This window comes from Syngnathus floridae, chromosome 17, assembly GCF_059516105.1.
Source record: "Syngnathus floridae isolate MCC-2025c chromosome 17, RoL_Sflo_1.0, whole genome shotgun sequence".
NCBI lineage: Eukaryota > Metazoa > Chordata > Actinopteri > Syngnathiformes > Syngnathidae > Syngnathus > Syngnathus floridae.
In genome coordinates this window covers 7,917,850-7,942,899 of record NC_142429.1, presented here as the reverse complement: position 1 = coordinate 7,942,899, position 25,050 = coordinate 7,917,850, and the positions used below count along the sequence as shown (strand labels likewise).

Here is a 25,050-nt window from a genome sequence, read left to right as displayed (position 1 = left end):
ACTTTGTCTACTGCAGCAGAATCACATACAGACACAAAGTGGGCTCAGTAGAGGCTCCAGAAGTACGGCCAGACGATTAATCTCACCCCAAATCCAGATTGCATGGAAGAAATATCCTTTACCTTGGTGAACTGCACTTAAAACCACCAAAAGCAGAAATAGGATCACAGATTGATTGCATTTGTTAAGCAGGAGTCCGTGGAAGGGAAATGCATAAATCTCTGAGACAACATTCAACCCCAAAGGCCAAACTGCAGACTTCAACTAACTTTGAACTGGCAGTAAGTAGATGAGGAGAATGCTCTTTGAGTGCAGCGTCCGTAATGTCTGCGTGGATTACGCACGCAGGAAATCAGATTGAGGGCACCAGCATATCTGTTTTTTTGGAGGGGGGTGGGGGGTGGGGGCAAATCCTGATATATTTTACTCCTGGGAGATGCTTTGTGCCATCTGTTTTGCAGCTCTGTGGGTGAAGGCTGGGTCATTTTGTACACATTGTACTTTGTGAAATCTCACAATGCCATTTTCTCATAGAAGACAATTCAAACAGAAAGAACAAGTTATTTGCTGTTTAATTATAGTGAAAATTAATTAAAAAGGCCACAATTAATTTTTTTTTCCTGTGTCTGTTATCCTTGATTATATGTTGAAAAACGTTCTTCCTTACTATTATTGTGCTCAATCTGAAAAGCCACAAGATGATGCCAAAATCTTGTCTAATAGAAAGGTAGCATTGTTTTTCTATTAACAATAGGGCGCCATCTTGTGGAATCTCTGTGCCAAAAACGGTCACGGAAAGAATTCAACTAAAGTCAAGGTACTGTTTATTATGTAGTATCGTGCACGTAGTGTATAACATTTTCAAATGCGGTCAGAAAACAATGTAACATTGCCCCCTAGCGGCGTGTTGGCGTAATTACAAATTAAATGGTGGCGAGATGGCATATATTTGCCACTATATTAGGTACACTAGCTACACATGCGCGTGCACACACACATAAATCTGACATACTAATAATATACAAAAACGTAGTAAATTCATGACGTACACGCGTGACGTCATCACTCACGTAAATGGTGTCAATCCATTAATTAGCTGGCAAGTGCATGTTACACACTAAACATTGCATAACTGATGCCTTCACGTTTTTTTTTTAAAATCGTAACAAAAACAATTTTACAATTTTGTTTTTTAAAGCGTTGGTAGCAGGTAAATTACACTAGAGGGCAACCTCCACCTACTTTTAGTGTCGATTTTTTTTCTAACTTGATTTGACTTTTTACACGTTTCTTCAATGACAGGACTTTGAACTCGTGGTGCCCATTTTTTGTGAGGGGGGGGTCCTGTTGCGGTTGTATATAAAATAAAATTATACAAAAAGAAAAGCAAATTTGGGTTTTTGAGGGTAACATGCCCAGGGTGGGGTCTCTGGGATGTAGCAGGTGGGAGATATGGCGGACGTGGCAATGGGGCAGTGATTTAATTAGCACCCTCTACCCCCTCCAGCCCCGCACTCATAGCATCAATAATGCATGCCCCCCCCCCTCCCTTGTTTCCACTGCCATAATTAATCCTCTCTTACTATAATTAAAAGGCAAAAAAATCCCACAAGATGGTCGGGCTTGGCCGGGCGCGGGGCTGACTTGGCACGGGAACTGATAGTGGTGGTGGTGGGTGGGGGGGTCTCTCGTGTGCAGACCCAATGACGTGGACTTCAACGTCTAAACGGATGGCACCCGTATGGGGTATGAAGGAGGGTGCATGAAGGTTTGACTGTTGCAGCAGAGCCAAGCGAGCAAGTGAGTGGAGGAAGAAGACGAGGAGGCGGAGCCTACCGATGCTGCAATTAAGAACCTCGTTGTCTGCCCAGCCAGCTAACGAGAATGAAATAAATATTTCAGTCCGGATATCTCAGATTTCATTTTTAGGTGTCTCTGCTATATATGAATATGCATCCAAGCTCCTTTCTTGGGGTGCCCACCACTTGGCCGCCTGCCAGCAAGTGACACAGCTGGCAGAGCAGGGTGTGGAGGGGCGATCACATGCCGCCTAAATTTAATCCGCCTCTACCTTTCGCACCTCGTCTTTCAGACCTATACGCTTCTTTGTCGACGTGCCTTGCTCTTAAACCTCCGCCATTGACCAAGCCACCCCACCCCACCCTCCACCTCCTCCTCCAGACGTCCTCTGCCCCATCTCCACTTGATTTATCGCTCTAAAATACCACTGCACTAATTAGTCAAGTAATTAATTAATAGGCATTTGCATTTGTGCATATGCAATTAGCGGGTAGGAGAAAGGAGAGTGCAGATGGGGTCCGGGATGCTGGCTGGTGTATCTGTGTGTGTGTGTGCGTGTGTGTGTGTGTGTGTGTGCTAGTAATAGGTCCAGAAAGACCAGAGAAGTGCAGGTCGTCACCTCGCACGTCTGATGGAGAATTGGGGGGGGGGGTAGATTTGGTTTGATGACTTTCACCATCTACTGGATGACATTCAGAGGAAAAAGAAGACGTTGAAACATTATTTTATTTAGCGTTTTGATTAGCTTTGCAAAAACAACAGCAGGTACCCCCCCCTCTCGCTTAACACTAATCTACGTACAAACAAAAAGTCATTGTGAGCGTTTTGGCAAATTAAATGCGGATGCTGAGCCGAAATGCCAAACACAACATGTTTGAGGACCAACTCCGGGCAGTCGGACTGGAACGCTAACTAAGAATTCCCTCAGAATGTAAACAGGACAAAAAGATAATCGTCGAGTGCATCCTTACGTCACGATGCTATGTGGCTACATGTTAGCGTTAAACATTATTCGACACGGTAAGGGAATTAAGAGCCCTTAGCATTTCCGCACTGGCCTTTCAGCTTCTCCACTGTTTGTTTGACGCTGGCTAAAGTGGCGCTGTTGACATTCAGCATTCATTTTGGCAAGGTGACTTGAAGGTTGTTGGGGACCACCTCCTGCCAATCCTCTACTTGGCACCACTTGGCTGGCACGGAGGCCTCACAACTCTTAATCAATGCGATTAACTATTATTAAAACATTTAACAAGGGCATTGCCAATTTGCGATATGGATTTTCGGAAAATTAGCCGTTGCGTTCGAAGCATGATTTTTTACATCTGAATCCAAACACAGTCTCTACCGCACACACTCAGCTGGTGTGCTTCCAGGTTGACATCCCCACATCCCAAAAGGGATGGACACATTAATGAACAAGCATCATCACAAAGAATGCAAACATGTCCTCTGCTTACACACGCACGCATACACCCAGGGGTGAACCACACTAGAACGCAACAAGCCCGTATCGCCATCAACGCCTCTCCTCGGCGTGGCGACACTCTTCGCTAGCCAAATTGGACGCAGCGGTCACGGAGCTCATTTCTCCCGCATTAACTCCACTAATGTGCACTAAATAGAGATCTCAGTGCAGGGACGGACAAAAAGCGGGCACGCCAAAGGCGACGGGGATAGCCGGGGCACCGCCCCCTTAGATGAAGACACCACCTGCAGCATATTTAGCGAATCTTTGAATAAAAATGTAACTAACTAAAAAGTAGTTTCCGATTAAACTAAAATGGCTGCCAAAAAGACCACGAAGTACACAGTGGCTTCCCTTTTGGAGCCAATTTACCATTGGATAAGAATAAGCACAAAATGGCGGACTAACTCTAAATAACACCCCCTTGGTACTCACTGTAAAGGGCGCTCATCCCAAAACTTTTGCCCTTTTTCTCTCAGCTTTTTCGTCAAGTGGGTCAACGGAACAAAATGCCGACTGAGGCCACGCTCGCCGGCATAGCATCATTGGATCCAATTAGGTAAATAAATAAACAATATGCCTTCTGCTAGGGCGGCCTTAATGCACTTCTAATGCATTCTCCCCCCCCCCCCCCCTTTCCCCACCTCCACCCACCAGTGGCCGCAGTGTGGCAGGCTGCACCTTCTCCACTTAATTGATGTAATTGTACGATAAGCCGCCTACAGTCTTATGCGGACGCTAAACTGATTAATCGCTTGTGTTAATATGATTTAATAGCGGGTGATCTGCTTAATGCAGTTAGCCATGCAATGCATATTCTATTCATAATAATAAAGCTGACTTTAAAGTGCTTTTTTTTTTTTTTTTTAAAAAGCAGGTTCTGGTCCAATATTTTTTGTGTACCACCATTTTATTTGCTTGTCTGTATTTTTTTTGCTGCCTTTGTGCGCACTAGTGTGGCGACAGATGGCGAAGCCCTCCTCCTCCTCTTCCTCCTCTCTCTCTCTTGCTCTCTATCTATGTCTCTCCATCCCTCTCGCTCCACCCCTCCAGGGAGGCCAGATCCCTCCGAATGCGGGCTCATGTCAATCAGCGGGCCCCTCATGTGATGGCTCTTGCCGGTGACGTGCAGCCATATGGGCGCTGGCATCGCAGCCTTATAGTTGGTATGTAACCTCTTCTCTTCTCTTCTCTCACACGCTACACTCTCTCTATTCTCTCTCTTTCTCGTGCTCACCCTCTCTCGCGGAGCGGGAGGAGGGGGGCAAGGCACCCAGTGAAGGAAGAGCCAGCGCGCTGTACGCACCTGCACGCCGACACGGAACAACCGTGCCGCTTCGCTCCCTAACGATGGTGGTTTAAAAAAAAAAAAAAAAAAAGGACCTCACCCCCTCCTCTTTTTCTTGGTTACTGGACCCCCTCGCCCCCACCCCTCCCATCCCATCCCGCGAGAAGAGCTCGAACGCAGGTGAGTTTGCAAGCGAACGCGGCGGAGAGACAATAATGCAACTTACGGATGCTCTCGAACGCATCTTTTTGGATGGTAATTGGAATGAATCTGCGTGCGTATAGCGCGTTTTTTGTGGATATGGATACTAGCTGAATCGCCACTTTTCCATAATGTCATCAAAAATAATTCATGAAGACGGGTAAGCAAAATTTTTCAAATTAATTTAGAGATTTTTGCCATTAATTGCTATACATCAACATCTAGCGCGCGTATGGATTAATCGGCGATTTCTAAGCGTCCGTTTTCAACGCTGTTAAATCTAATTTAAATTTTTGGGGACACAAATCATGTTTTTGTTTGTCCGGGGGCGCTCTACAGCTGCAAATAAATCAAACCGTCATACAAACGTAATTAACGATGTTAATGCAAAAATTATAGATTTGTTCCCTGACAATTTATTTGCATCGTTCTCCCGCCTCTTTAAAGTAAACACATTAAATCACAGCCCACGGCCAACATTTATATATTTCACGAGCTCTAAAAGCCCTACAAGCTATACACTATATGTCCATCTGTGAAGGCGTACGCATGCGTGCATCGCCGATTGCAAGTGCGGTGAAATCAATGTCATGTTTTTGCATGCTTGGCTTGTTAATTGTTTTTGCCTCTAATTGCTGCGACGAAAGAAAACACGAGTGTGTGGTTTTAAAAAAGTCGATTTTGCCCCTGGCGCGTGCCCATACACACTCATACACGACTAAAAACACGCACACACATCTAAGCGATAATTACCTGAAGGTGTTCGACAGTCTTTCATTAATACATTTTGAAGAGGCAATTAGGCTATTGTTTATTTTATGCGTTTCCTGTTACGTTGAGGTCAAATGGATCCGTTTTATGTTTTGTTAATTCCTTCTATTTATATATTTGTGAAATATATATTGTATGTTAAAAGGTGGTGTATAAATGTCACATTTATAGATATGATTTTACTAATGTGAGCCATTATACGTTACCTCTGCTACACACAAATATTTTTCAATTTCAATATTTCCCCATTGGCAAAACAGGTAACACCAAAATCCCCAAATCCTAAAATGTTATGTAAAACACACGACTTTTGCATCTGAGATTTCTCAATCTTCACCAAATTAAATTTAAAACAGCTGAACAGAAATGAAAGCAATGATATAACGTTGCTCATTGTTATAATCTTATTATATTAACCTTTATTTTTAATCTATTTATATTCGATAATGTGATTTTGCAGCATGAATGTAATATTGAGAGTCACAAGAGGCAGGCAATACACCCAATTAGATTTATGATTTTTATTTTGGGCGGGGGGGGGGGGGTCCTTCTGTCGCCCCGTGACAAGATGTGTTGGATATGAATAGTGTTGGAATGCAGCCAGTGGGTGTGGGCGTCACAGACTCCCCCTTCCTTTCTCACCCCCTCTTGGGACCTGTAGTGTGCCCCCGCCCCCTTTGCACCCACTCCTACCAGAGGCCATTGTGTTAAAACAAATACGGAATTATATTTGTAACACTCTTTGACTGAAAATATAATTCCGATATTTTTGATTGGATGATTGGTGTTACTTGAATGGTAACTTTTAACTTATTCAAATTTCAAAGCAACATACAGATAAATATTTAAGCTGGGCAACTCAACAAAATATTTTAAGTCTTGCTGTTGTGAAAATTGAATTTCCCATATTTGAAAACAAACAAGAGTTTACAAAATTGAATTTGATTAGAGATCAAACGATTAATCTGCAATTAATCGACAGTTAATCTGATTAATCGTCACTTGCAGCCCATTCGATTGATTCACCTCTACTTCAAGGTGACGTTAGAATTCAGAGTTATACTTTTTTCTTCTCCCCCTGCAGCAAAATGTTGACGAGGCTTTTCAACGACCCCTCGCTGCTCCCCGACGTGCAGAAATATTCCGGGTGGGCTGACGACAGCGACGACGACAAGATCAAGGACGACGACGGCGACACGCGGGACAATATGGACGCCTCCTCCGATCTACGGGGCAGCAGCCGGACCCAATCGGAGCACGCCGGCGAGGATGACGACGATGACGACGATGACGACGGCGCCGAGGACGACGAGTGCGACGGCGACGACACGGAGGGCGAGCGGCCCAAGAAGCGGGGCCCCAAGAAGCGCAAAATGACGCAGGCCCGCATCGAGCGCTCCAAGATGCGCCGCATCAAGGCCAATGCCCGCGAGCGCACGCGCATGCACGACCTCAACTCAGCGCTGGACAACCTGCGCAAGGTGGTGCCCTGCTACTCCAAGACGCAGAAACTCTCCAAAATCGAGACTCTGCGCCTCGCCAAGAACTATATCTGGGCCCTTTCGGAGATCCTGCGCTCGGGCAAGCGGCCGGACCTGGTGGCCTACGTGCAAACCCTGTGCAAGGGTCTCTCGCAGCCCACCACCAACCTGGTGGCCGGCTGCTTGCAGCTCAACTCGCGAAACTTCCTGACGGAGCAGCAGTGTCCCGAGGGGGGGCGCTACGGCTCGGGCTCCTTCTCCATGCACTCGTACCCGTACCAGTGCGCCCGGTTGTCCAGCCCGCACTGCCGCCAGGGTTCGAACTCGCACCCGCTGGGTTCGCACGGCTACTGCCCCGCATACGACTCGACTTATGGCGGCGGCGGGGGTGGTTCCCCGGAGTACAACAGCCCCGAGTACGAGGGGCCCCTCAGCCCGCCGCTCTGCGTGAACGGGAACTTTGCCCTCAAACACCAAGGCGCAGCGTCGCCCGACCACGACAAGGCGTACCACTACTCTATGCACTACTCGGGTCTGCCCGGTTCCAGGCCCGGTGGCGGCGGCGCCCACAACTTGGTGTTCGGCTCTTCAGGGGCCCGCAGTGGCATTCACTCGGAAAACGTCCTGCCTTACCACGACATGCACTTGCACCACGAGCGCGCACCCGCCTACGACGAACTCAACGCCTTTTTCCACAACTAAACCCAAGCGAGAGAGCGCCCCCTTGCTGCCCACAATCTATCTTTTCTCACGCTTTGTTGATTTGACTTTTATTTCTTGTTGTTTGCAACCGTCAGGGAAACGAGAGCCGTGAAAACATATGCCACCACTCCACACAGAGTTGTATTTTACACTTTTTTTTCAAAGAAAAGGTGCATCAGTTCATCTGCGAGATTATAAAATCATTCATCGTTTAAATACCTTTTTTTTTTTTGTAAAAATTGTCCAAATCGTCAGAATTACAGCGCCTCAACAGTAAATATTATGATATGTCTGTACGCTGTAAAAAATCAACAACAACAATTTGGGACAAATTAAAAATTGTTTTACGTTTATGACAATAATGCTATAGTTAGCAAAACAAAGCAATCAAACTCTTTTCTCCAAAATAATTTGCTTAGTTTTTTTCTTGAAGTTTTGGGGCACAATAAAAGGGAAAATCGTTCTGCAAACGTCTTTGCTGTGAAATGCAGGAAAAACATTTTCTTTTAAAATCATGCACACCACTTCAAATTTGATCCAAGTTTGTTGCATTGAGAATTTTAATACGCCTAACTTTTTCTAACATTGTAATCGTCCACAATCTTTGTTTTAAATATAAAAATACCTGCTTTTATTTTGAAATAAGATCAACATTTTCCACTACAAACAAGTTACACACCAAACGAGTAACTGCGTGTGTGCATTTTCAGCAATGTCAAAAAAGTAATGTCCTGTTTTTCAAAGAATGCATAGACATTTATAAAAAATCATTTTCAAATTCCAAATAACCGATCAATCAGCAAATTAATCGATTATAAAATAATAGATAGTTGCAGCTCTATTTCAAAGAGGAAAAAAAATGTACTTTGCGTTTGTGTTGGTGCTTGTTTTCTTGGTTATTTACCTTTTGGCCACTGGAGAATCAGAGTAAAAATGTACACTGTACTATATGAACATTTGCAGGAGGTTGTGTCAGATCTTTATTCATTTTCCTTCAGTTTCTATTTTATTAAATCATCTAACAGCTTTGAGGGCTGTCTTTATCTTTCCTTCTCTGAAATCTGTTGGTTGGCATCTATGCAAAAGCAGACTCAAAAGCTTTTTGCCGTTTTTCCATCTGTCCTTTACTCTTGCTCTTTAACTGACCCATTACTTGCTTTTTACTTTTTTTTAATTTAACAAATTATTTATTATTGCTGCTGCACGTCTATTTATTATTGTGTTTACCCTGTAATTAATGTGAATAGTCAATGAAACGAAGGGATCCCCATGCTTATTAATTTTTCCATCCAGTCTTTCAACTTTGTATTCAACCAAACTGTGTGGCATAAGAAAAAACATACAATAAAATGATGAACTGGGAAATTGTGCAATTTGGTTTATTTCTCTTCTTTCCCCACTCATATTTGATCCTTCATGTATTTGGATCGGATTTTTAATGAGATGATTGGCGCACTAGATCCTCCTTCCCCCATGTTGGCATTTTTCTCCTCCCTGCACGAAGTAACTTGGCGCCAAAAGTGAGCGAGGGCGTCACGGGTGCCAAATATCTTGAGATTTGACAAAATAGTCATTTAAAAATACAAGCGTGAGTGAGTGAGTGTGCCCTATATTTTATAGACATTTTACAGCGTGGTCAGTGATGCGTTCAAGGTCAACTTGGTCATTTGTAAACTGCCCGCATATTTGTCAGGAACACTTTCGTTCCATACAATGTTTTTTTTTTTTTTACATGTATTTTAACCGCATTTAATATGATCTAATATTGTGCTATTAGTCAATTTCCGCCATTTTGTGTAGGCCTACTTTTTCTTTTTTTCCTCATGGGAATTATTACATTTCAACGATAGTGACAAAATGAAGTAGTTTCAGAAATATAGCATTCAGTAATGGATTTTAATTGATGTACAATAATTTCCAAGCCCAGATAAAAGTCACTGGACAATACAAAACAGTAGGCTACAAAGCTTTCATAAACGCCTACTGTATGAGCACACGCAAACACAGTTTGAAATACACAAAATGGCGGAAATCTCGACAGGGTTTGGACTGGTGCCCCAGGATCCATATGCGCCCCGCCACAAAAAAAAAAAAAAAAAATCAAAGTCCCGTTCTATAGTGACCACCCGCGAATTGAATTGAGGATCACGGCCTTAAAAGGCCCGCTTCGGTCCCTTGAACACACTTTCACCTTGTATAAATAGATTCAATTTTAGGTATTAGGTAACAAATGTTGAAATTATCTTTTGCTATTTTTATTTGATACATTTTTATTTCGTTTTCTGTACATGTTGCATTTCATTTTAACCCTAGAATATTAATTACAAGCCCGATTTACACATATTTCCAAAATTTATATTTTTCTATTTATAATATGAATTATAACGCAAGATAGTTACAACATTCTTTATGGATAATTACCTTTTTTGGGGCGGAGAGGTTGGGAGGGATTGATAAACTTCAATGCTGCGTTTTCCATTCGTTGCCGCTGTTAAATAAAAAAAAAGCAAAGGTTATACATATCATTTTTTAATGTGGTCAACTTATTTATAAGTTGATTTATTCTTGCTTTGTATACATCTCGGTCTTATTTGTGTGGGGAGACGCACCCTGCACAGTCCACTGTGCGCGCGCGTGTGTGTGCGTGCGTGTTAGATCGACGCAGTACATCGAGCCAAGTCCCTTAATGTTCCCCCGCAGCAGCAGCGGTTCGCGGGCCAAGGTGGGAGTGCTGGGAGTGGGGGTCCACCATCCATGTCTCCTTTTTGATTTTTTTTTTTTTGGGGGGGGGGCATCTGTTCATTATCCAGTAGCGCGCCTTTTTATTTTCATACTGCAGACTTAAAGTCTTGTTTCCAGGTCTTTTTAAAACTATATTTCCACCTTACACAAGCATGGAAGTTTTATTAAATTTTGGGTGCATTTTTTTTTTTTTTGCGTGAAAAACTCTTGTTTAACTTGCAGTGACACCGTGTGCGTGTGTGAGTGATCTCGCTGTTTAAATTATCATGTACCGTGCAGCCGGCCCACTCTTTTTCTCACTCAAACTTGAGAGTGTGTTTGTCCGACATGGCCATGAGCAAAATGTCACAAGTACGATGGTGTGAAGTCCAATTAGCCACCAGAAGACCCAATAATTAATAAATAAATACATACAAGTTAGTGTGTGTGTGTATGATGTTCTGTGAATTTCTTTATTTCGTTCTGTAAAAGGCATCCCAAAATATGAATCATGAAAATATATAATCAATAAAATTGCAAAGAATTAAACCATTTGTGTTGCTCTTTCTGGTGTGCCCACTTTGGTCACATGGGTCAGCTCATCATTACAACACTGATATTAGTCATTCTACACAGGGGATAAAGAATATGTGACTGCGGGTATTGTTATGTTCCTCTTTACTTCTTCTTTTTTTTTTTTACACAAACAGATTTTTTTTATTTGGGGTTGCTTTCTGAGTTATTCACCTGACCCAACATGTTGGGTTATTTATTTAATCACAAAATTGGGTCGAATGTTTGACTCACGAAACAACCCCCAATATTGGGTTGTACCAAAAAAATAATGGTTTGGACCAAACAACCCAAAAATATATTGACTAAATAAAAACAATAAAATTAAGTGATTAACCCAAAAATCAGTTCAGTTCCTTTTTGACCCAATATGGGTCATTTCTGACCCAACTGTTTTTAGAGTGCTTAAGGCACCACTGTATATGTGCAGATTAGCATTTAATCAGGGAACAAAAACACAACCCACAAAAAAATGCCCAAAAAAGTGCACAAACTGATGATGAAATTCCGCAACATCTGAATATTTGCCCACACTCAAAAGAAAAAGAAGATAAAGAGCTGCAGGTCCTGCTCAGGGGAGAGACCTCAGGAAGAGGAGGGTGTCTTTTTGGCGAGTGTCCAGGAATGCCGGGGAGGAGGAGGGGCAACATCTGGCAGATGTGCATGCACGAGGAGAATGAAAATGGTCTTTCTTCTTGACGCCCCTTTAAACGAGCTCTTCATCCTCGTCCTCATCCTCACGGCATGTGAGTGTGACACGGGGGTGGGGTCAATGCAATGTGGGGGCATCTGGCCTTAGTTTAGGAGGTTAAGTAGGAGCATGCACGGGGACACAACTGGATGAGAGAGCAGTGTGTGTGTGTGCATGTGTATGTGGCGGGCTTTAGTTGCTGGTCTGCACAGATGGTGTGTGCGTGGGTCCGTTATGATAGGCTTGGTTGATGCCCTCGTGGTCACATGGGCAGCAGTAATTGGCCTCCATATTGACCAGTTTGCAGCGCTGGGGGGATGGAGGAGGTGGGGGCGCTCTCCCAGCTGGACCTGTCACACGGCATTGAGCACACCCCACTGATCAGCACCCTCCACCCACACCCCGCCTACATCGTCTCTCCGTGACTGCAAGGGTCATAGGTCATCCGTAGTCTAACTCTGAGGGTCACTTATCACTCGTGACTAGGACTTTCTAAAATCTCAATAATTTCCTACTCTCTCACTTAGTCTTATAGTCTTCCTGCCTGTCACTTGGCGCCAAGGGGCTCAAGTCATCAGGACCACTGGGAACAAACAACATCTGTTTTCTTGCCATTGAAATAAAAAAAAAAATCTGTGCCGTCCAGGTCTTGATTTCCTCCAGACAGGACAAAAATGGCCTTAATGAAGGAGCTCAGTGGGACATAGATCTCACAAAATATCTCCAATATGCTTTCTTAAGATGGAACACAGGGGCAGTAAATATGATGGGCCCCACGGTTGAACCCTGTGGAACACCATATGACAGGGAGCCAGAGCTGGATTCATATTAAGCTATAGATAAAACTTTTTGGGAGTTTTTTTTCATACCAAACACTGCATAGCTTCTTGATGTAGCAAATATACTCAGACTTTTTGACATGGCTTATTTTTTTGGGTACCTAACAGACCTCTCTCGATGTATCTGACCAAGTTTTAGCATCACCCACCCACCTGGCGTACATTTGTGTGTGTGTTTTGCTGCGTGATGCCCGACTGCAAGGGAGTTAGCACTGGAGAGCGCTTCTCATCTCAGACTTGGCAGGGGAGGGTCTCTGGGTACGAGGAGAACAATGGTCTCTCCTTGGCTGCTGTCAGCCAGCAAACACACCACACTGGCACGCGCTCAATGGCGGGAAAAAAAAAAGAGCGGGATGGTGACAAGGGGGATGGACGGGCATGTGCGAGCGCGCACACACACCACACACACACGTGTGGCATCAAAATGGGCACCAGAGAGGATTGTAGGATGTCATGAAAGTCGCTTGTAAAAACAACTGCAGCGATATAGCAATAAAATGGGTGACATCACACAAGATTTTAGCTCAGCAAAATTCTAAAAAAAGGCACTCCTGCAACTTCGTCAAAAGAAAACGTGCTTGCTTAATGCTAACACCTAATGAAACACTGGCTAACAAAAATTAGCATCGATGTCACGCTAATTATAAACCTTCAATTAAGTGCAGCAATTTTTCCCCCTCAATGTTGTGATTGCAATTTATTATGTGATTATATTTTTGCCGAATTTTATATTAGCCAAATTAATGAAACAGGTTCACTCAGATTTTTCTATTATTCCCGATGTGGGGGGGAAAAAAAATCATTGGACCTTAATGGTTCTGCTGTATTTTCTTCCAGGCGTGAACTGCGTCCTTCCTTATGCCTGAGCAGAGATGAAGAGGAGGAGAGACGGGAGAGGAGGTTCAAGTGTGTATGTGTGTGTGATGAAGGGGGGGGGGGCGCTGTAGAGGTAGTGGTTGAGGGGGTGTGGGGGTAAATTCTGTGACATCTGTTCATTACAACTAGAGTGTGTTTATTTTTATACAGCCACAAGCAGGGAGCTCGACTGGCACCGCTGGTTAATGTACCAGCCCCACACTGCCAATGAAATATTCACCAGCAGGCAGAAGGGGAGGAAGAAAAAGAAGAAGAAATAAAAGCCAGGAGAGGGCAAAAGCAGAAAAAAATAGAAGATACAAAAGAAGATATATGGAGAAAGGATGCACACGGTGTTAGAATTGACACAAACCTCAATTTTAGGGCTATAAAAAAAGAATTTGTGATCAACTATAATTGCAAACTTCCTAAAATTTGTGTGGTTAAAAAGTAGCACATAAATAAAAACTGAAAGAAGAGTTGGAAATGGTAATTCCTTTTTTTTTAAATTTCCCTCTCAACGTAATATTTGGAAAATAACACCATGTTATAGCCAAAATATACAAAAAATTTTTTTTTCAATTACCGGGCATATTTTCCTGCCCCCCTGAAGTAGCAGCAGAGACTAAATCCAATCATCATGACCCAGCACACTTTAGCATTAACAAGTTAACCCAGTCCCCCCCCAACCGTGCTACCGAGGGTCCCGGGGGACGGCCTGCTCTGGAATGCCGCTCATGGGGAAGAATCTGGCTGCAGGCGTTCAATATGTCACATGTGTCTGCGTCAGGAGGGGAGTCGAGAGGAGGAGACCTTCGACAGGTTTCAGGGTGGTGCGGTGGGGCGCTGGCAGGTCGGCGTGTTGGAGTGCCACAGATTAAAGGTTTACAGGGTTCTGATTAACAGGCTCAGGACACTCGGGGCTGGGGAGGATTAGGGGGGCATTAAGAGCTCCCGTGCAGCCGCACATTAGATATTCATTAGTTGGCCCTCGCCTTGCCAGGCTCAAACTCACCGTGCTCCACCCACCACTTTGATTCTCGCCATTTCAAGGGTCTTCCATTCAACCTGTTTAACTTCAATCGACTACAATACGGAACTTAAAGTAAACTTCAACTTGTTACTAACCAGAGGTGGATATTCCGCCATGGTTTCAGCGACTGATGCCCAAGGAAGCAGGTTTGCGGAAGGATGCTGGGGTGGGTTTCCACACTTTCCATTCCTGATTGGTTGTTCTTCCTTGGGTGCGGTGGTTTCTTAAAAAATCTAATTAGAGTTAGAAGTTGGAGTCAGATTTTTCTTAACAGGTCATCTTACTTTTAAAAAAATCAAGGGAAAAATATGTCCCCTGATCTAAATCCATCTCGACTAGTTTGTTGAATGAGGTGAGATCACAAACTATTTACTAATAAAGGGAAAACCAAATGTGGCCCTTCAAGCTTGAAATAACAGTCAATAAAAACTTTTCTTTGTGGTATTTTTTTTTTTTTTTTTGCTGTTGCTGGATTGTTGTGTTTGTTCCTGGAGTGCCAAGAAGAAGTAAAGCCTTCCTCCTCCTTCACCACCGCAGATTAAGAGATTAGCAGGCGAGGCGAGCGCTAAAGCCGGCTAATTCTCACCCGAGAACACGGAGGAGAGAGATGAGGCTAGCGAGAGCCCCGACGCTACGAGGCCCCGTTGGGCCCCGCGGAGCAGCTGTGCCATGGTGCTGGTATTTGGGTCTATTAAAAAAAAAAAAAAAAAAAAGTTTACAAAGCAAACTTTCTGATACTTTTAATCTCACTTATTTATTATATCATGCATTCAAAGTCGAGCGCTTCAATAAATCTTTGCTTTATGCATTTCTGTCCACGTCCTTCTCAAATTGTTTCTTTTATTTAATTCCCAGCTGCATTTGTTGTTGACGCGAGCTGTTGCGCATTCTGTTACGCAGTAATTTGAGTGATTTTTGTCAAATGTAATTAAATTAAGATGCTTTTTTTGTAGCCTCGGCTTAGAATATGAGCAGAAAAAAAAATATTTACACCACGCGTAGTGATAATGCGATTTCCTCCTGCATGGGAAAGTATTATGACAAAAAATGCTACACAGAGTCATAATGATTAAAATATTCAGGAAAGACAAAAATGCTAGCTTGGTATATTTCAAGCATTAGCTTTGAGTAAACCCCCAATTTTATTTGATCATTTATAGCAACCTGTTATGCTAAATTTCCACACACGGCAGCACTTTAAAACAATAGTTTAGCTACTGGAGTTTGACAGAGTATGGAAATTTTGGCACGGTACAAAAAGACCATTTCCCAACGGTGTGTCACCTGCACGCACACCCCATTTATCTCAGGTGGGCGCTTTGGAGACCCTTAACGCGAGCATCCGTCTCCATGTACGGTAAACATGATAAAAGGCAGTGGGTGAAGGTGGGGGCACGTTGCGGGCACGTGCTCTCCAGCAGGCAGCGGACAATGTGGGGCTGGCAGAGGGGCTACCTTGTGCCAGGGGGGATAAAGTGCCACATGGTGCCCCCTTATGAGAGGGAGTGGGGGCTGCACCCTGGGGGCTTGATGGGGGAAAGGGAGGGGTGCGGTGTTTGTGTTGGTGCATGTACATCTTTGTGGTGTCAAATATGGAGATACAAGTGGAGCAGGGGTGTGCAAAGTGTGGCCCACGTGCCACCTAAAGCACTTAAATTTAGACCACTGGACGTTCATATCCAGCAATATTCGTCATTTTATTTTATGATCAATTTAAATGGGCTGAAATAAAATTTGTTGATTATTTTTATTAATTTAGTTCCTAAAAGAATTGGTGAATTGAGCTGTTAGAAAATTCATTGTAAAATAAACCATTTATGTTTTTTATGAAATAATCATTTAATTCATTATATTCATGTGCAAATATATATATATTTAATCAAAATAATGTCCCCTAATTTTGAATTTTATTTAGTTAACTATATTAGTTAGGTTAATTAATTTGAACGAATTAAGATTTAAAAATATATAAAGAATAAAATGCTTTTATATTAATAATAGTTTTTCTTATTTACCATTTCTAAAAAACAGTTAAAATGCATAAATAAAATATATAAATAGTAACAAAAAAAAAAAACAACTAAGTGTTTTTGTACCTCTTCTAGGAATGGCCTGACCCGACCTTGTGTTTTAAAATTTAAATGTATCAGCCGAACAGCAAAAGTTTGCCCAGCCCTGATGTGGAGTGTGAAAGTGTGCATGAGGAGAGGTGGAGTACACCGTGGGGGGAGTCCCACTTCCCTTTTGCATGTTAAATTCCTCAACATCTGTTCAAACCGTCTTGGGTTGCAATGTTTTTGTGCGTCTTTGTGTGTGCGTGCGCACGCTCGACTGAAAGTGCTCCTTAATTAGACGCGGGCTCATTTTCTGCAATACTTGCAGGTGATGCCAGGCGCCAGAATGCAAACAAAGCCATCGCCTCATAAAGCTGCGACCAATCTCTCAGAATAGTGTCAAACGTGCGTTTTGACAACAACTAGGTCAAATGATCGACCCAGGAGTGCGACCTAGCAAACACGCGTGTTTTGTGTGTGTGTATTCTAGCACAGGTCGGAAGATGTGGGTTAGCATTAGCATCCCACGTGCACGTGTGAATGCGAAATGACAACGGGAAATGAAATATTTACGGCCGGTCTCTGGAGTGAGCGTGACGGGAGTTTTCGAGGCGAAAAAAAAAACAAACGTGCATGGCAGCTGCGTAAGCCTTTTTGATGCCGTTGCTCTTCTATCATGTTTACCAAAATTACGTTTATTAATTAGGCCACGCCGCTTTCAAAATGTTAGCCGGGAGTTTGTCAAATTTAAGAATATTAGCGTGCTTTACGCAGCCCTTGGGGGAAAAGTTTGGGACAGCCGTGGTCTCAAGTGTCAAGGGGTCATTTGTGGACATCAACAATCTGGGGAACCGCGTCTGCCAAAGTCGTGTCACATCAGAGCAGCTTGCGTCACGCTCTAGTAGGAGGCCATTTTCAGACACCGCATGGAAGGTCAACGGCGGCTCGTGACTCTTGAAAGACAAACGGGCGTTGGTTGTTGTTGTTCTTCCGCAATTAGCGGCGCAATCCCGCTTATGAGCTTTAATCTGACAATGTCTAGCAGCCGCCTCTCCCGCCGAAGCCCCTCACCTCTGCCTCCCCGCTCTCCTTCCCCTGATGCCTGCTGGCACTTTGGGAGCGGTGCCCCTCCAATCCCTTCCCTCCCTCCTCCTCCTCTTCTGGATGCCAGCCGACGGCCCTCGCAGTGTGGCACGCCATCTGCTGCCGCCCGCCCCGGCAACCCATCCCGCCCCTCCCCTTCAACGCCGTCGCCGCCCTCCCCCCCCAACCCCTGCAGACAGCCACTACCCACAATCCTCCTCTGCCTCAGCGCATCGAACAGGAGGCTTTCACACAGATCACTTCACCCCTTCGATGCCCCCACCAGAGGAGGAAGATGGGGAAAGTGTGCATATGTGTGTGTGGTGGCCTTAAAAAAGACAAAAAATAGAATGCAACCAAAAATATGCAACTATTCTTAGTTCAAACGACAATATCAATATGATGGTAGATGCATTAGGGAACAAACGATATGAATACGTGCCCCTATTATAATCATCATTTAAGGGGAAACTGCAAAAATGAAACGTTAGCTGTTAGCATACATTAGCTAGCATCGCGTTTATTCTTTTTCAAATCACAAACGAACAAGAATGACGATATTGACACAACATAGTGGTAAATAAACACTATCATGGTAATATAGATTTTGTGTTTATCAAGGAAAATTGCTAATTTGAATGCTAGCTGCTAGATAGCTCATGTCTCAAAAAAACTGATATATGATAGTGATGTATCATACTGTATTTGTCACAGATATATGTGACAATATTAATATGGGATTTATGAACGATCAAAAATCAATATTGATATTTTCCACCACTAGCGTTCAAATCCTAAATATCAACGGTTTCAAGTCATTGAAGTCAGGATTTACTGATCAAAACGACCCGTACAGCAGTAGCAAAAGCGCCGGGAGAGGCGGGCAGTTTAATCTCCATCCATCTTTTGTACGGAGCCTCCTCGCTGGCACTCTATCCATCAATGAGCGCAACATTAACTCTTTGGATCAGAACCAACGTTCCCTGATATCTCGCCATCGCTCTTCCCCACCCCTCGCTCTGCTACACACACACCATACAATCATTAGTATGCCGCCGCCATCCAGGGCTTTATTTCCTGCACTTATCCCAAATTCTCCCGGAAAAATCTATTCTTCGTCGTGCCCCCTCCTCACATAGACACAGTCGGTGTTAATAATTCAACCAGTGAGCTGGTGCAGAGCTGGCTCACGTCCAGGCCCGCTAACGCCACTCTCGCTCTATTTATGACACAATGCGCGCATCCTACGTGCGGCAAATTAGCATCGGCAGCCACGAGATGGAAATGGAAGTTCAAAGAGGACAACACGAGCTTTTCGTCTTTCCGGTCCAGATGGGTCACGCTACTGCGTCATTTAGCTTAATGTTCACACAAGTGGGCTCGTGTGATTGCGTGCCGATAATCGGATTCTAAATTAAAATGGTATTAATAGCTCGCTGCTACCAGGTTATTTCTGGTGCAATGTAGGTGCAATGTTGTTTTTTTTCACACTTTTAAAACAAAACATAATATGCTATGTGTGTATAACAAGTTGACTTCACGCTTTTTTTTTTTTGCATGGATATAATAAAAAAAAAGCATAGGGAAATTATCTAATAAATAAATAAATAAATAAACATAATATTGCTTGGACCATTTAGATGAATAGTAAAATCATGTCAATACAAATAAATGAAATAATTTTGAAAGCAATGATTTTTAAAATTAATTTAAAAAATGCTAAAAATCTTAGTTTATTTTAATTGTGAACTAATAATAAATGAATGCTTATCAATGATAATAATATATGTCACTTAAGAACATTTTAAAAGTATATTCAGTATGTGGGATTAGAAAAAAATGGGAGCTCACACCACAGGGAAGTGACATTTGGGAACCAAGTGCGTTGTGTGTTGTGTGTGCGTTACCACGCCATCTCCCACACCTCTCACCCTCCCACAGTTGGGCCCACCAGAGACATCATCATCAGCAGAGTGGCTCACAACACTCACGTTTTCATCATCCATCTTCACGCGAATCGTTCGTCGTCCTCTTTTAGTGTCACAGCGCCCGACCTGAATGCCAACACCTTTGGATTCTGTCCACAAAAAAAAAAAAATAATTGTGATCGTCCTTGACTTTGAGCTTTTAATTAGCCAACTGCAAAATCAAATTGTTCAGCGGTGACATTTTAATTCATTTACAGGTCATGTTTAAAACTGGAATGGAGGGTTGAAGATCAGATCCTGACCAAAATCCAGTTCGTCAGCTCTGTGAGTAATTCAGTACTTCCAACTGTTGCAGAGATTTTTTTCATTTTTCAGACAAGCTGTTTTTAGCCACGGTTGCTAAAGCTAGAATCTGTAACTTTGTGCGTGCCTGCGTGCACGCAAACAACCTGCACTGTCATTTTATTTCCAAGATGGCGGCGGGTCAGCGCGCCAGACGGCGTTGGCGCGTGCAAGCGAGCGGCGATGGACTCGCACGATTGTGAGGATGTCTATGAGGGAGGGTGGGCGCACACACATGCGCACACGCATGGCGGTGTTGACAGGTGGCTGTGGTAAAGAGGTGGTCCCTGAGCTGGGGTCCGCCTGTCTCTGGCTGAGGCAGAGAGGAATAAAAAGCTCCCGGCAGCTGTCGCCCTAATTCCTCTAACACGCTGCTTGTGCTCTGATTAGAAAACAGATCTGGCCTCTAATTTACTCCTGACACCAACTAATGCGAAAATATCTCAATCGCCACAGAAGAGGCGGGCAGCGGCCAGGCTCGTGGCGCCGGTCCGAGCGCCCGCTTTCGTCCGAGGGCGCCCGAGATGTCAAGTGGGACGCCTCACCGGTGGGTGCCGCCTGCCAACTTCCTGGAAACGTTCACGCCTGATTTATTCACCACCTCACTTCCTGTCACCTTTGGAAAGGCTTTTGATTTGAAGCCTGGAATGCTTAGAAATGTTCCCTCGGGATCCAAAAAGTCAATCTGCATTTTTGGAATTAGCCCCAACTCTTGAAGTGAATTTAAGTGCCTTGCAGATAATGCAAACTAAAGATATTACAAAAAGCAAATTCTATTTTGTGTCCATGCAAAAGTTATATCATTGAAGAATTCCAAAGTGATGTTTGCTTCCCACAGAGAAGGAGGTGTCAGGCCGCGCGTGCGTGTGCGTGTTGACGGGTCCGGCCCAGCAGGGGGCAGAGGTGTGATGCGGGGGAAGTGGGAGGTGACAGCTCGGTGTCACATGACGACACACTGGGTGTCACCTCACCCGGACCGCTGAGACCCAGACAGACAGACAAGGAGGCGGGGAGGGAGAGGAAGGTGGCGGCCATCTTGATGCTACACTAAAATGGACAAAAATATATGGACAGGTGCCTTTTCCACCGACAGGAAGTGACCACAGAGGACAAACTGTGATGTTCTCGTCCTTTCTTTCTGTGATGATTACAAATGCGTGTGCATGTGTGTGTTTAAAAATCCTCTCTTTTTTTTTTTTCCTCCTCCGTTTCTTCTATGTGTCTCAGGGGACTCGCTTGGCATCTCTCCCTACTTTTAATTCTCACTCGGCAAACTGCTGCTGTCTGAAGGCAAGCTGGCATCATGAACACACACAGACACACACACACGTTCCCCTCGTCATCGCCTCAAAAAAAAGACGCCATGAAAAAGGCCCGTCCCACGTCCGGGTCCGGTTTGTGTGCAGGAGAGCCGGTTAAACACACCCGACAACGAGAGGTGGAACTCAAAGAGACGATCGCAAATACACACACATACACACGTGCAGCCTCTCAGGAAATGTGCAACACACACACACATTGACAGAAGCCGACACACAAATACACACGGAGCGTCCCTGCAACTCGGCATACAAATCCAGCGTGAAAGCAAACACAAACGCGCTCGACAAGCCCTTCAAGCGTAAACACAAATCAAGGAAATAAAAGGACGCTACTGGTTCGTTGCCGTCCCTTCTAGCTTGAGTGTTCCTTTCAGAATAAAGCACCTGTCATCGGAGGGGAACTCGCAAATACACAAACACAATCACACACTTCATCAGCCCAACTTCAAAAGCGAGGGATAAATAAGTTAGACAAGTCTGATGGGCATGAATGAATAAATAAGACGAGGGAAGCAAACAGGAAGCAGGAAGCAGGAATGCGGTCGACGAGTCTCGCACACAAATATACATTCATGCACACACAAACACATTTCGAATCTCATTTAGCTCCATCTGATATCCGGCAGCACCACAAATGAGATACTAGCAAAGATGCACATTTTCAGAGTTTCCCCCATAAGACAAACAGATGAAGCTCCTCTAATCACGTCAACACAGTTCCCGACGGCCCCCACCGATACGGACATATGAGACGATTTTCAGCGAGCTTATTAGGTCTTCCCGAGCAACTTTTTTTTTATTTTTTAAGAGGGGGCACGAGTGTGAACATACATATGCAAATGAAGCGCTTATTATTGTGTTGCTCATCAAGCAGGACGCAACGCGGACATTAATAGGCTGATGAATATGCATGCAGAATTTGTTAATTAAGCTAATTATTCCGCCGCAAAATGCATTCGTCTTTCAAGGACATCTTCCCTAGGATTCCAACCTGCTCCGCTCATTAGTCATGCGATAGTTTACACCGGGCGGCGGTACAAGAGGTGGAGGTGGGAGGGGCCACGCAGTCGGGGGGGTGACGCGGACACAATATAAGGTCACGATGGCTTTGAAGGCACTTGGAGGAACGCAGCGAGAACCCCTGAAAGGCGCATAATAGTGTTCTAATGGCGGCCCGGCCGTTCATCAGCCCCTCCAAAAAAAGTGAGAGGTCAGCGAGGAGGAAAGAAAAAAAAAAAAACAAGCGGTGCCTTCGCTTACAGTCGGACGTGCCAGACGCTGGCGCCCGCTAATTCCCCCCTCTTCGCTGCTTTTCCTCTAATTGCTTATTAAAACCCTCTTAAATGAACTTTTTGTGCCAACTTTCCAACACATTAATTAATTGTTGTAGCCAATTAAGTGTCGCTGCGCAAATGAGCTTCAGCACAAATGGTCCTGCAGGGCCCGTCGACACACCCAACGTCCCCCAACACACACACACACACACACACACACACACTTACTCACCAGCTCCACCCTCTTGGCTCACTGCTTTCCCATCAGCCCCTTCTGCCTTAAAGCGACGTCTGCACGGGAAGTAGAAGACGAAGGCGATGAGGCCTGATGGAAATGCTGCGTCATGCCGAGACTTTGACTCTGTCTGAAGGAGATTAAAAATAAATCAAAGGCTATTCAGTACATTTTTTGACGAGTGACTAGTATGATATTTTGCAATCATAGCATGATATAGAAATTATGTCATAGTATCACAAATATAAACAAGACAACATCTTAATGTGCAAACTCCTTGATGGCGAATCTGCCACAAGATTTGGATTTATTCCAAAAAGCAGGAAGCCGTTATCCCGGAGTACGCCTCGTCTCCTGACCTGCCGTCTGTGACATCAGCGCACATCTGCACCTCCTAAAAACTCCCAATGAGGCCTCGCTGCCACGGAGCGACGGCGAAATAATAATGAGTAGGTGTGTGTGTGTGTGTGTGTCATGGCAGACGCTTCTCTCAAGCAAAACTATAAAGTGAGGAGCGAAGTGAGACGCAGTTAGGGCGTCTATAAAACACACTGTGACTCGCAGTAAAGAATATTTCACTTCTGGGAATCATGGCAGACATTTTTAACGGGGATAGATCACGTCTATAAAGTGTCTAACTTTGAACATAATTATCGATACACCGACATACACAGGGATGAAGATAGATTGAAGGATGATGGAATGTCAGAAATACTGAGAGGATGGGGGAAGGAACAGACAGATTAGACAAATGGACACACAGATCGAAATTACAGACAGACGGATAGTCAGATGGATGGACGGGCTGACTGACAGATATGTGGAGGACAGAAGGACTCCAAATGGGAAGATAGAGTTGGAAGGGTGGGTGGACTGAAAGACAAACTGAAAAAGAAAAGACATGAATAGGCATTTTTAATTTTTTTTTTACCATGTTATAAATCACCTTTGCCCTTCAATCATCCTGAGTGAGCGTTTGCCGCCAAATGAAATGCGCTCGCTGCTCAACCTCGCATTGTTTGCCGTGGCAACATGAAGGACGACCGCAGAGATTGCCGCTAAACGCCAACCATAGCTTCGGCCATTATCCTTTGTTTGGCGTCCGCTTTTAACAAATCGTGCCAATCATCTTAGGTGGTAAACGAGGGAGTTAAATCCATTGAAAGCCAGACACCTGACAGACCGCTGCTATTGTTTGTCAAGCTCACCGACATTCAAAATGGAAGCCACGTTCCATTACCATGTCGCCTGTCTGCGGAATGGTGACAACATGCTTCAACCTGGCAAGCGTGGCACGTTTATGGGCATTGCCCCCACCCCCCCCTCCCCTCCATAAGGTGCCCTTCTGATTGATGGCGCGCACCTCCTTCGCCTCGCCCTGCTGATTTATTCGCCCGGTCTCTGTGACTTGGCAGTGGCAGTGCCCACTCCTCCCTACGGGCACTTCCACTATTATCCCCAGTCCCGGCGGGTGAAGGCATCAGACAGAAACATACACAATAGTCATGCACGCGTGCACAGCTGCACACACACGCACACACACATTAACAGTGAGCTGGTGCTGGAGGGCAGGTGAGCCACTCAATGAATGCATCTTTCACCCAGAGGCCTCAGCTGCACGCTTTGGGCCAAGAGGGCTAAGCGTCTCTGTTAGCTTGCCAACTGAGGAGCTATGTGTGGATGAGGCCAATCCACACACAAAAACGCGCGAGAGAATGAATAAAGCTGGCAAGCTTACCAATCAGCAGTTTATGCATGTCTGTGTCAGAAGCTCCATAAAGAGATCAAACTTGGTTTGGAATTTAAGGGAGGAAATGCTATTTTTAAAAGTCACTGATGTCACTTTACAAACATTTCTATGAATTCTGAAAGTATTAACATAAATCGCCCCTTCATGTTTCATTGCCAATCAGAGCAACACTAAACAAGTAGGCGGGTCGTAGCAGCTAAGCTAAGTAGCCGCCGGCTTTCTCATTGTCAAAAACAATATGAGTGAAAACCAAAAGAAGACATTACATACCTCTAATATCTCCAGAAGAAGATATACTGCCCCTATTAAGTAAAAAATAATAATTTTAAAGCGTTCTGAAAACGGAGACGATCAATTTGGCGATCTACTTGTGTCAAAAGCTTCACTTCCGGCTTCACTTCCTGATGGTCGCTGATTGGTCCACACTCGCGTGGCTTCCAAGTACAATTTTTTTAGGACTGTAGTCAGGGTAATAAAAATTACTTTTAATCATTTTACTAATTCAACACCAAAAAAGAGATTTTGTTTCTGTATATGAATTATTTGATTCGTCTTTGGTTTACAAAAATGTGCAGGGTCAAAGTGCAAAATAGATAGGTAACTGATTTTTTTTAAAAACGTTTTTACTGTTTGAAGGTGATT

General features: G+C 44.1%; 1 protein-coding gene and 1 long non-coding RNA gene across 7 annotated transcripts; one reads left to right on the top strand and one right to left on the bottom strand.

Moving 5' to 3' along the window:
• The first annotated feature begins 4,339 nt into the window (after positions 1 to 4,339).
• On the top strand, positions 4,340 to 9,073 carry LOC148384137 (neurogenic differentiation factor 2-like). Of its 3 annotated transcripts, none has more exons than XM_088357809.1 (2): positions 4,340 to 4,431; positions 6,610 to 9,073. In XM_088357809.1, exon 2 carries the CDS (start codon positions 6,614 to 6,616, stop codon positions 7,706 to 7,708), a length of 1,095 nt encoding a protein of 364 aa, XP_088213935.1. In that variant the 5' UTR covers positions 4,340 to 4,431; positions 6,610 to 6,613; the 3' UTR covers positions 7,709 to 9,073. The 3 variants fall into 3 exon arrangements, with proteins under 3 accessions (XP_088213935.1, XP_088213934.1, XP_088213933.1); XM_088357808.1 differs by having other exon boundaries at positions 4,356 to 4,733; XM_088357807.1 differs by lacking the exon at positions 4,340 to 4,431 and adding an exon at positions 4,746 to 4,914.
• On the bottom strand, positions 9,074 to 24,813 carry LOC148384136 (uncharacterized). 4 transcript variants are annotated; one of them, XR_015853365.1, is made up of 7 exons: positions 24,679 to 24,813; positions 22,656 to 22,784; positions 19,549 to 19,634; positions 15,007 to 15,108; positions 14,516 to 14,653; positions 10,130 to 10,196; positions 9,074 to 9,258 (listed from the first exon to the last, which is right to left on the bottom strand). It is a non-coding gene; the product is annotated as an uncharacterized LOC148384136 (long non-coding RNA). The 4 variants fall into 4 exon arrangements; XR_015853366.1 differs by lacking the exons at positions 9,074 to 9,258; positions 10,130 to 10,196 and adding an exon at positions 11,128 to 14,310 and having other exon boundaries at positions 14,403 to 14,653; XR_015853367.1 differs by lacking the exons at positions 9,074 to 9,258; positions 10,130 to 10,196 and adding an exon at positions 11,128 to 12,043.
• Positions 24,814 to 25,050: the final 237 nt, after the last annotated feature.

Coding starts and splice junctions, on each gene's coding strand:
- LOC148384137 (XM_088357807.1), top strand. CDS start 4,886: ATGTCATCAAAAATAATTCATGAAGACGG. Junction 4,915..6,609: donor AAAATAATTCATGAAGACGG/GTAAGCAAAATT, acceptor CTCCCCCTGCAG/CAAAATGTTGACGAGGCTTT.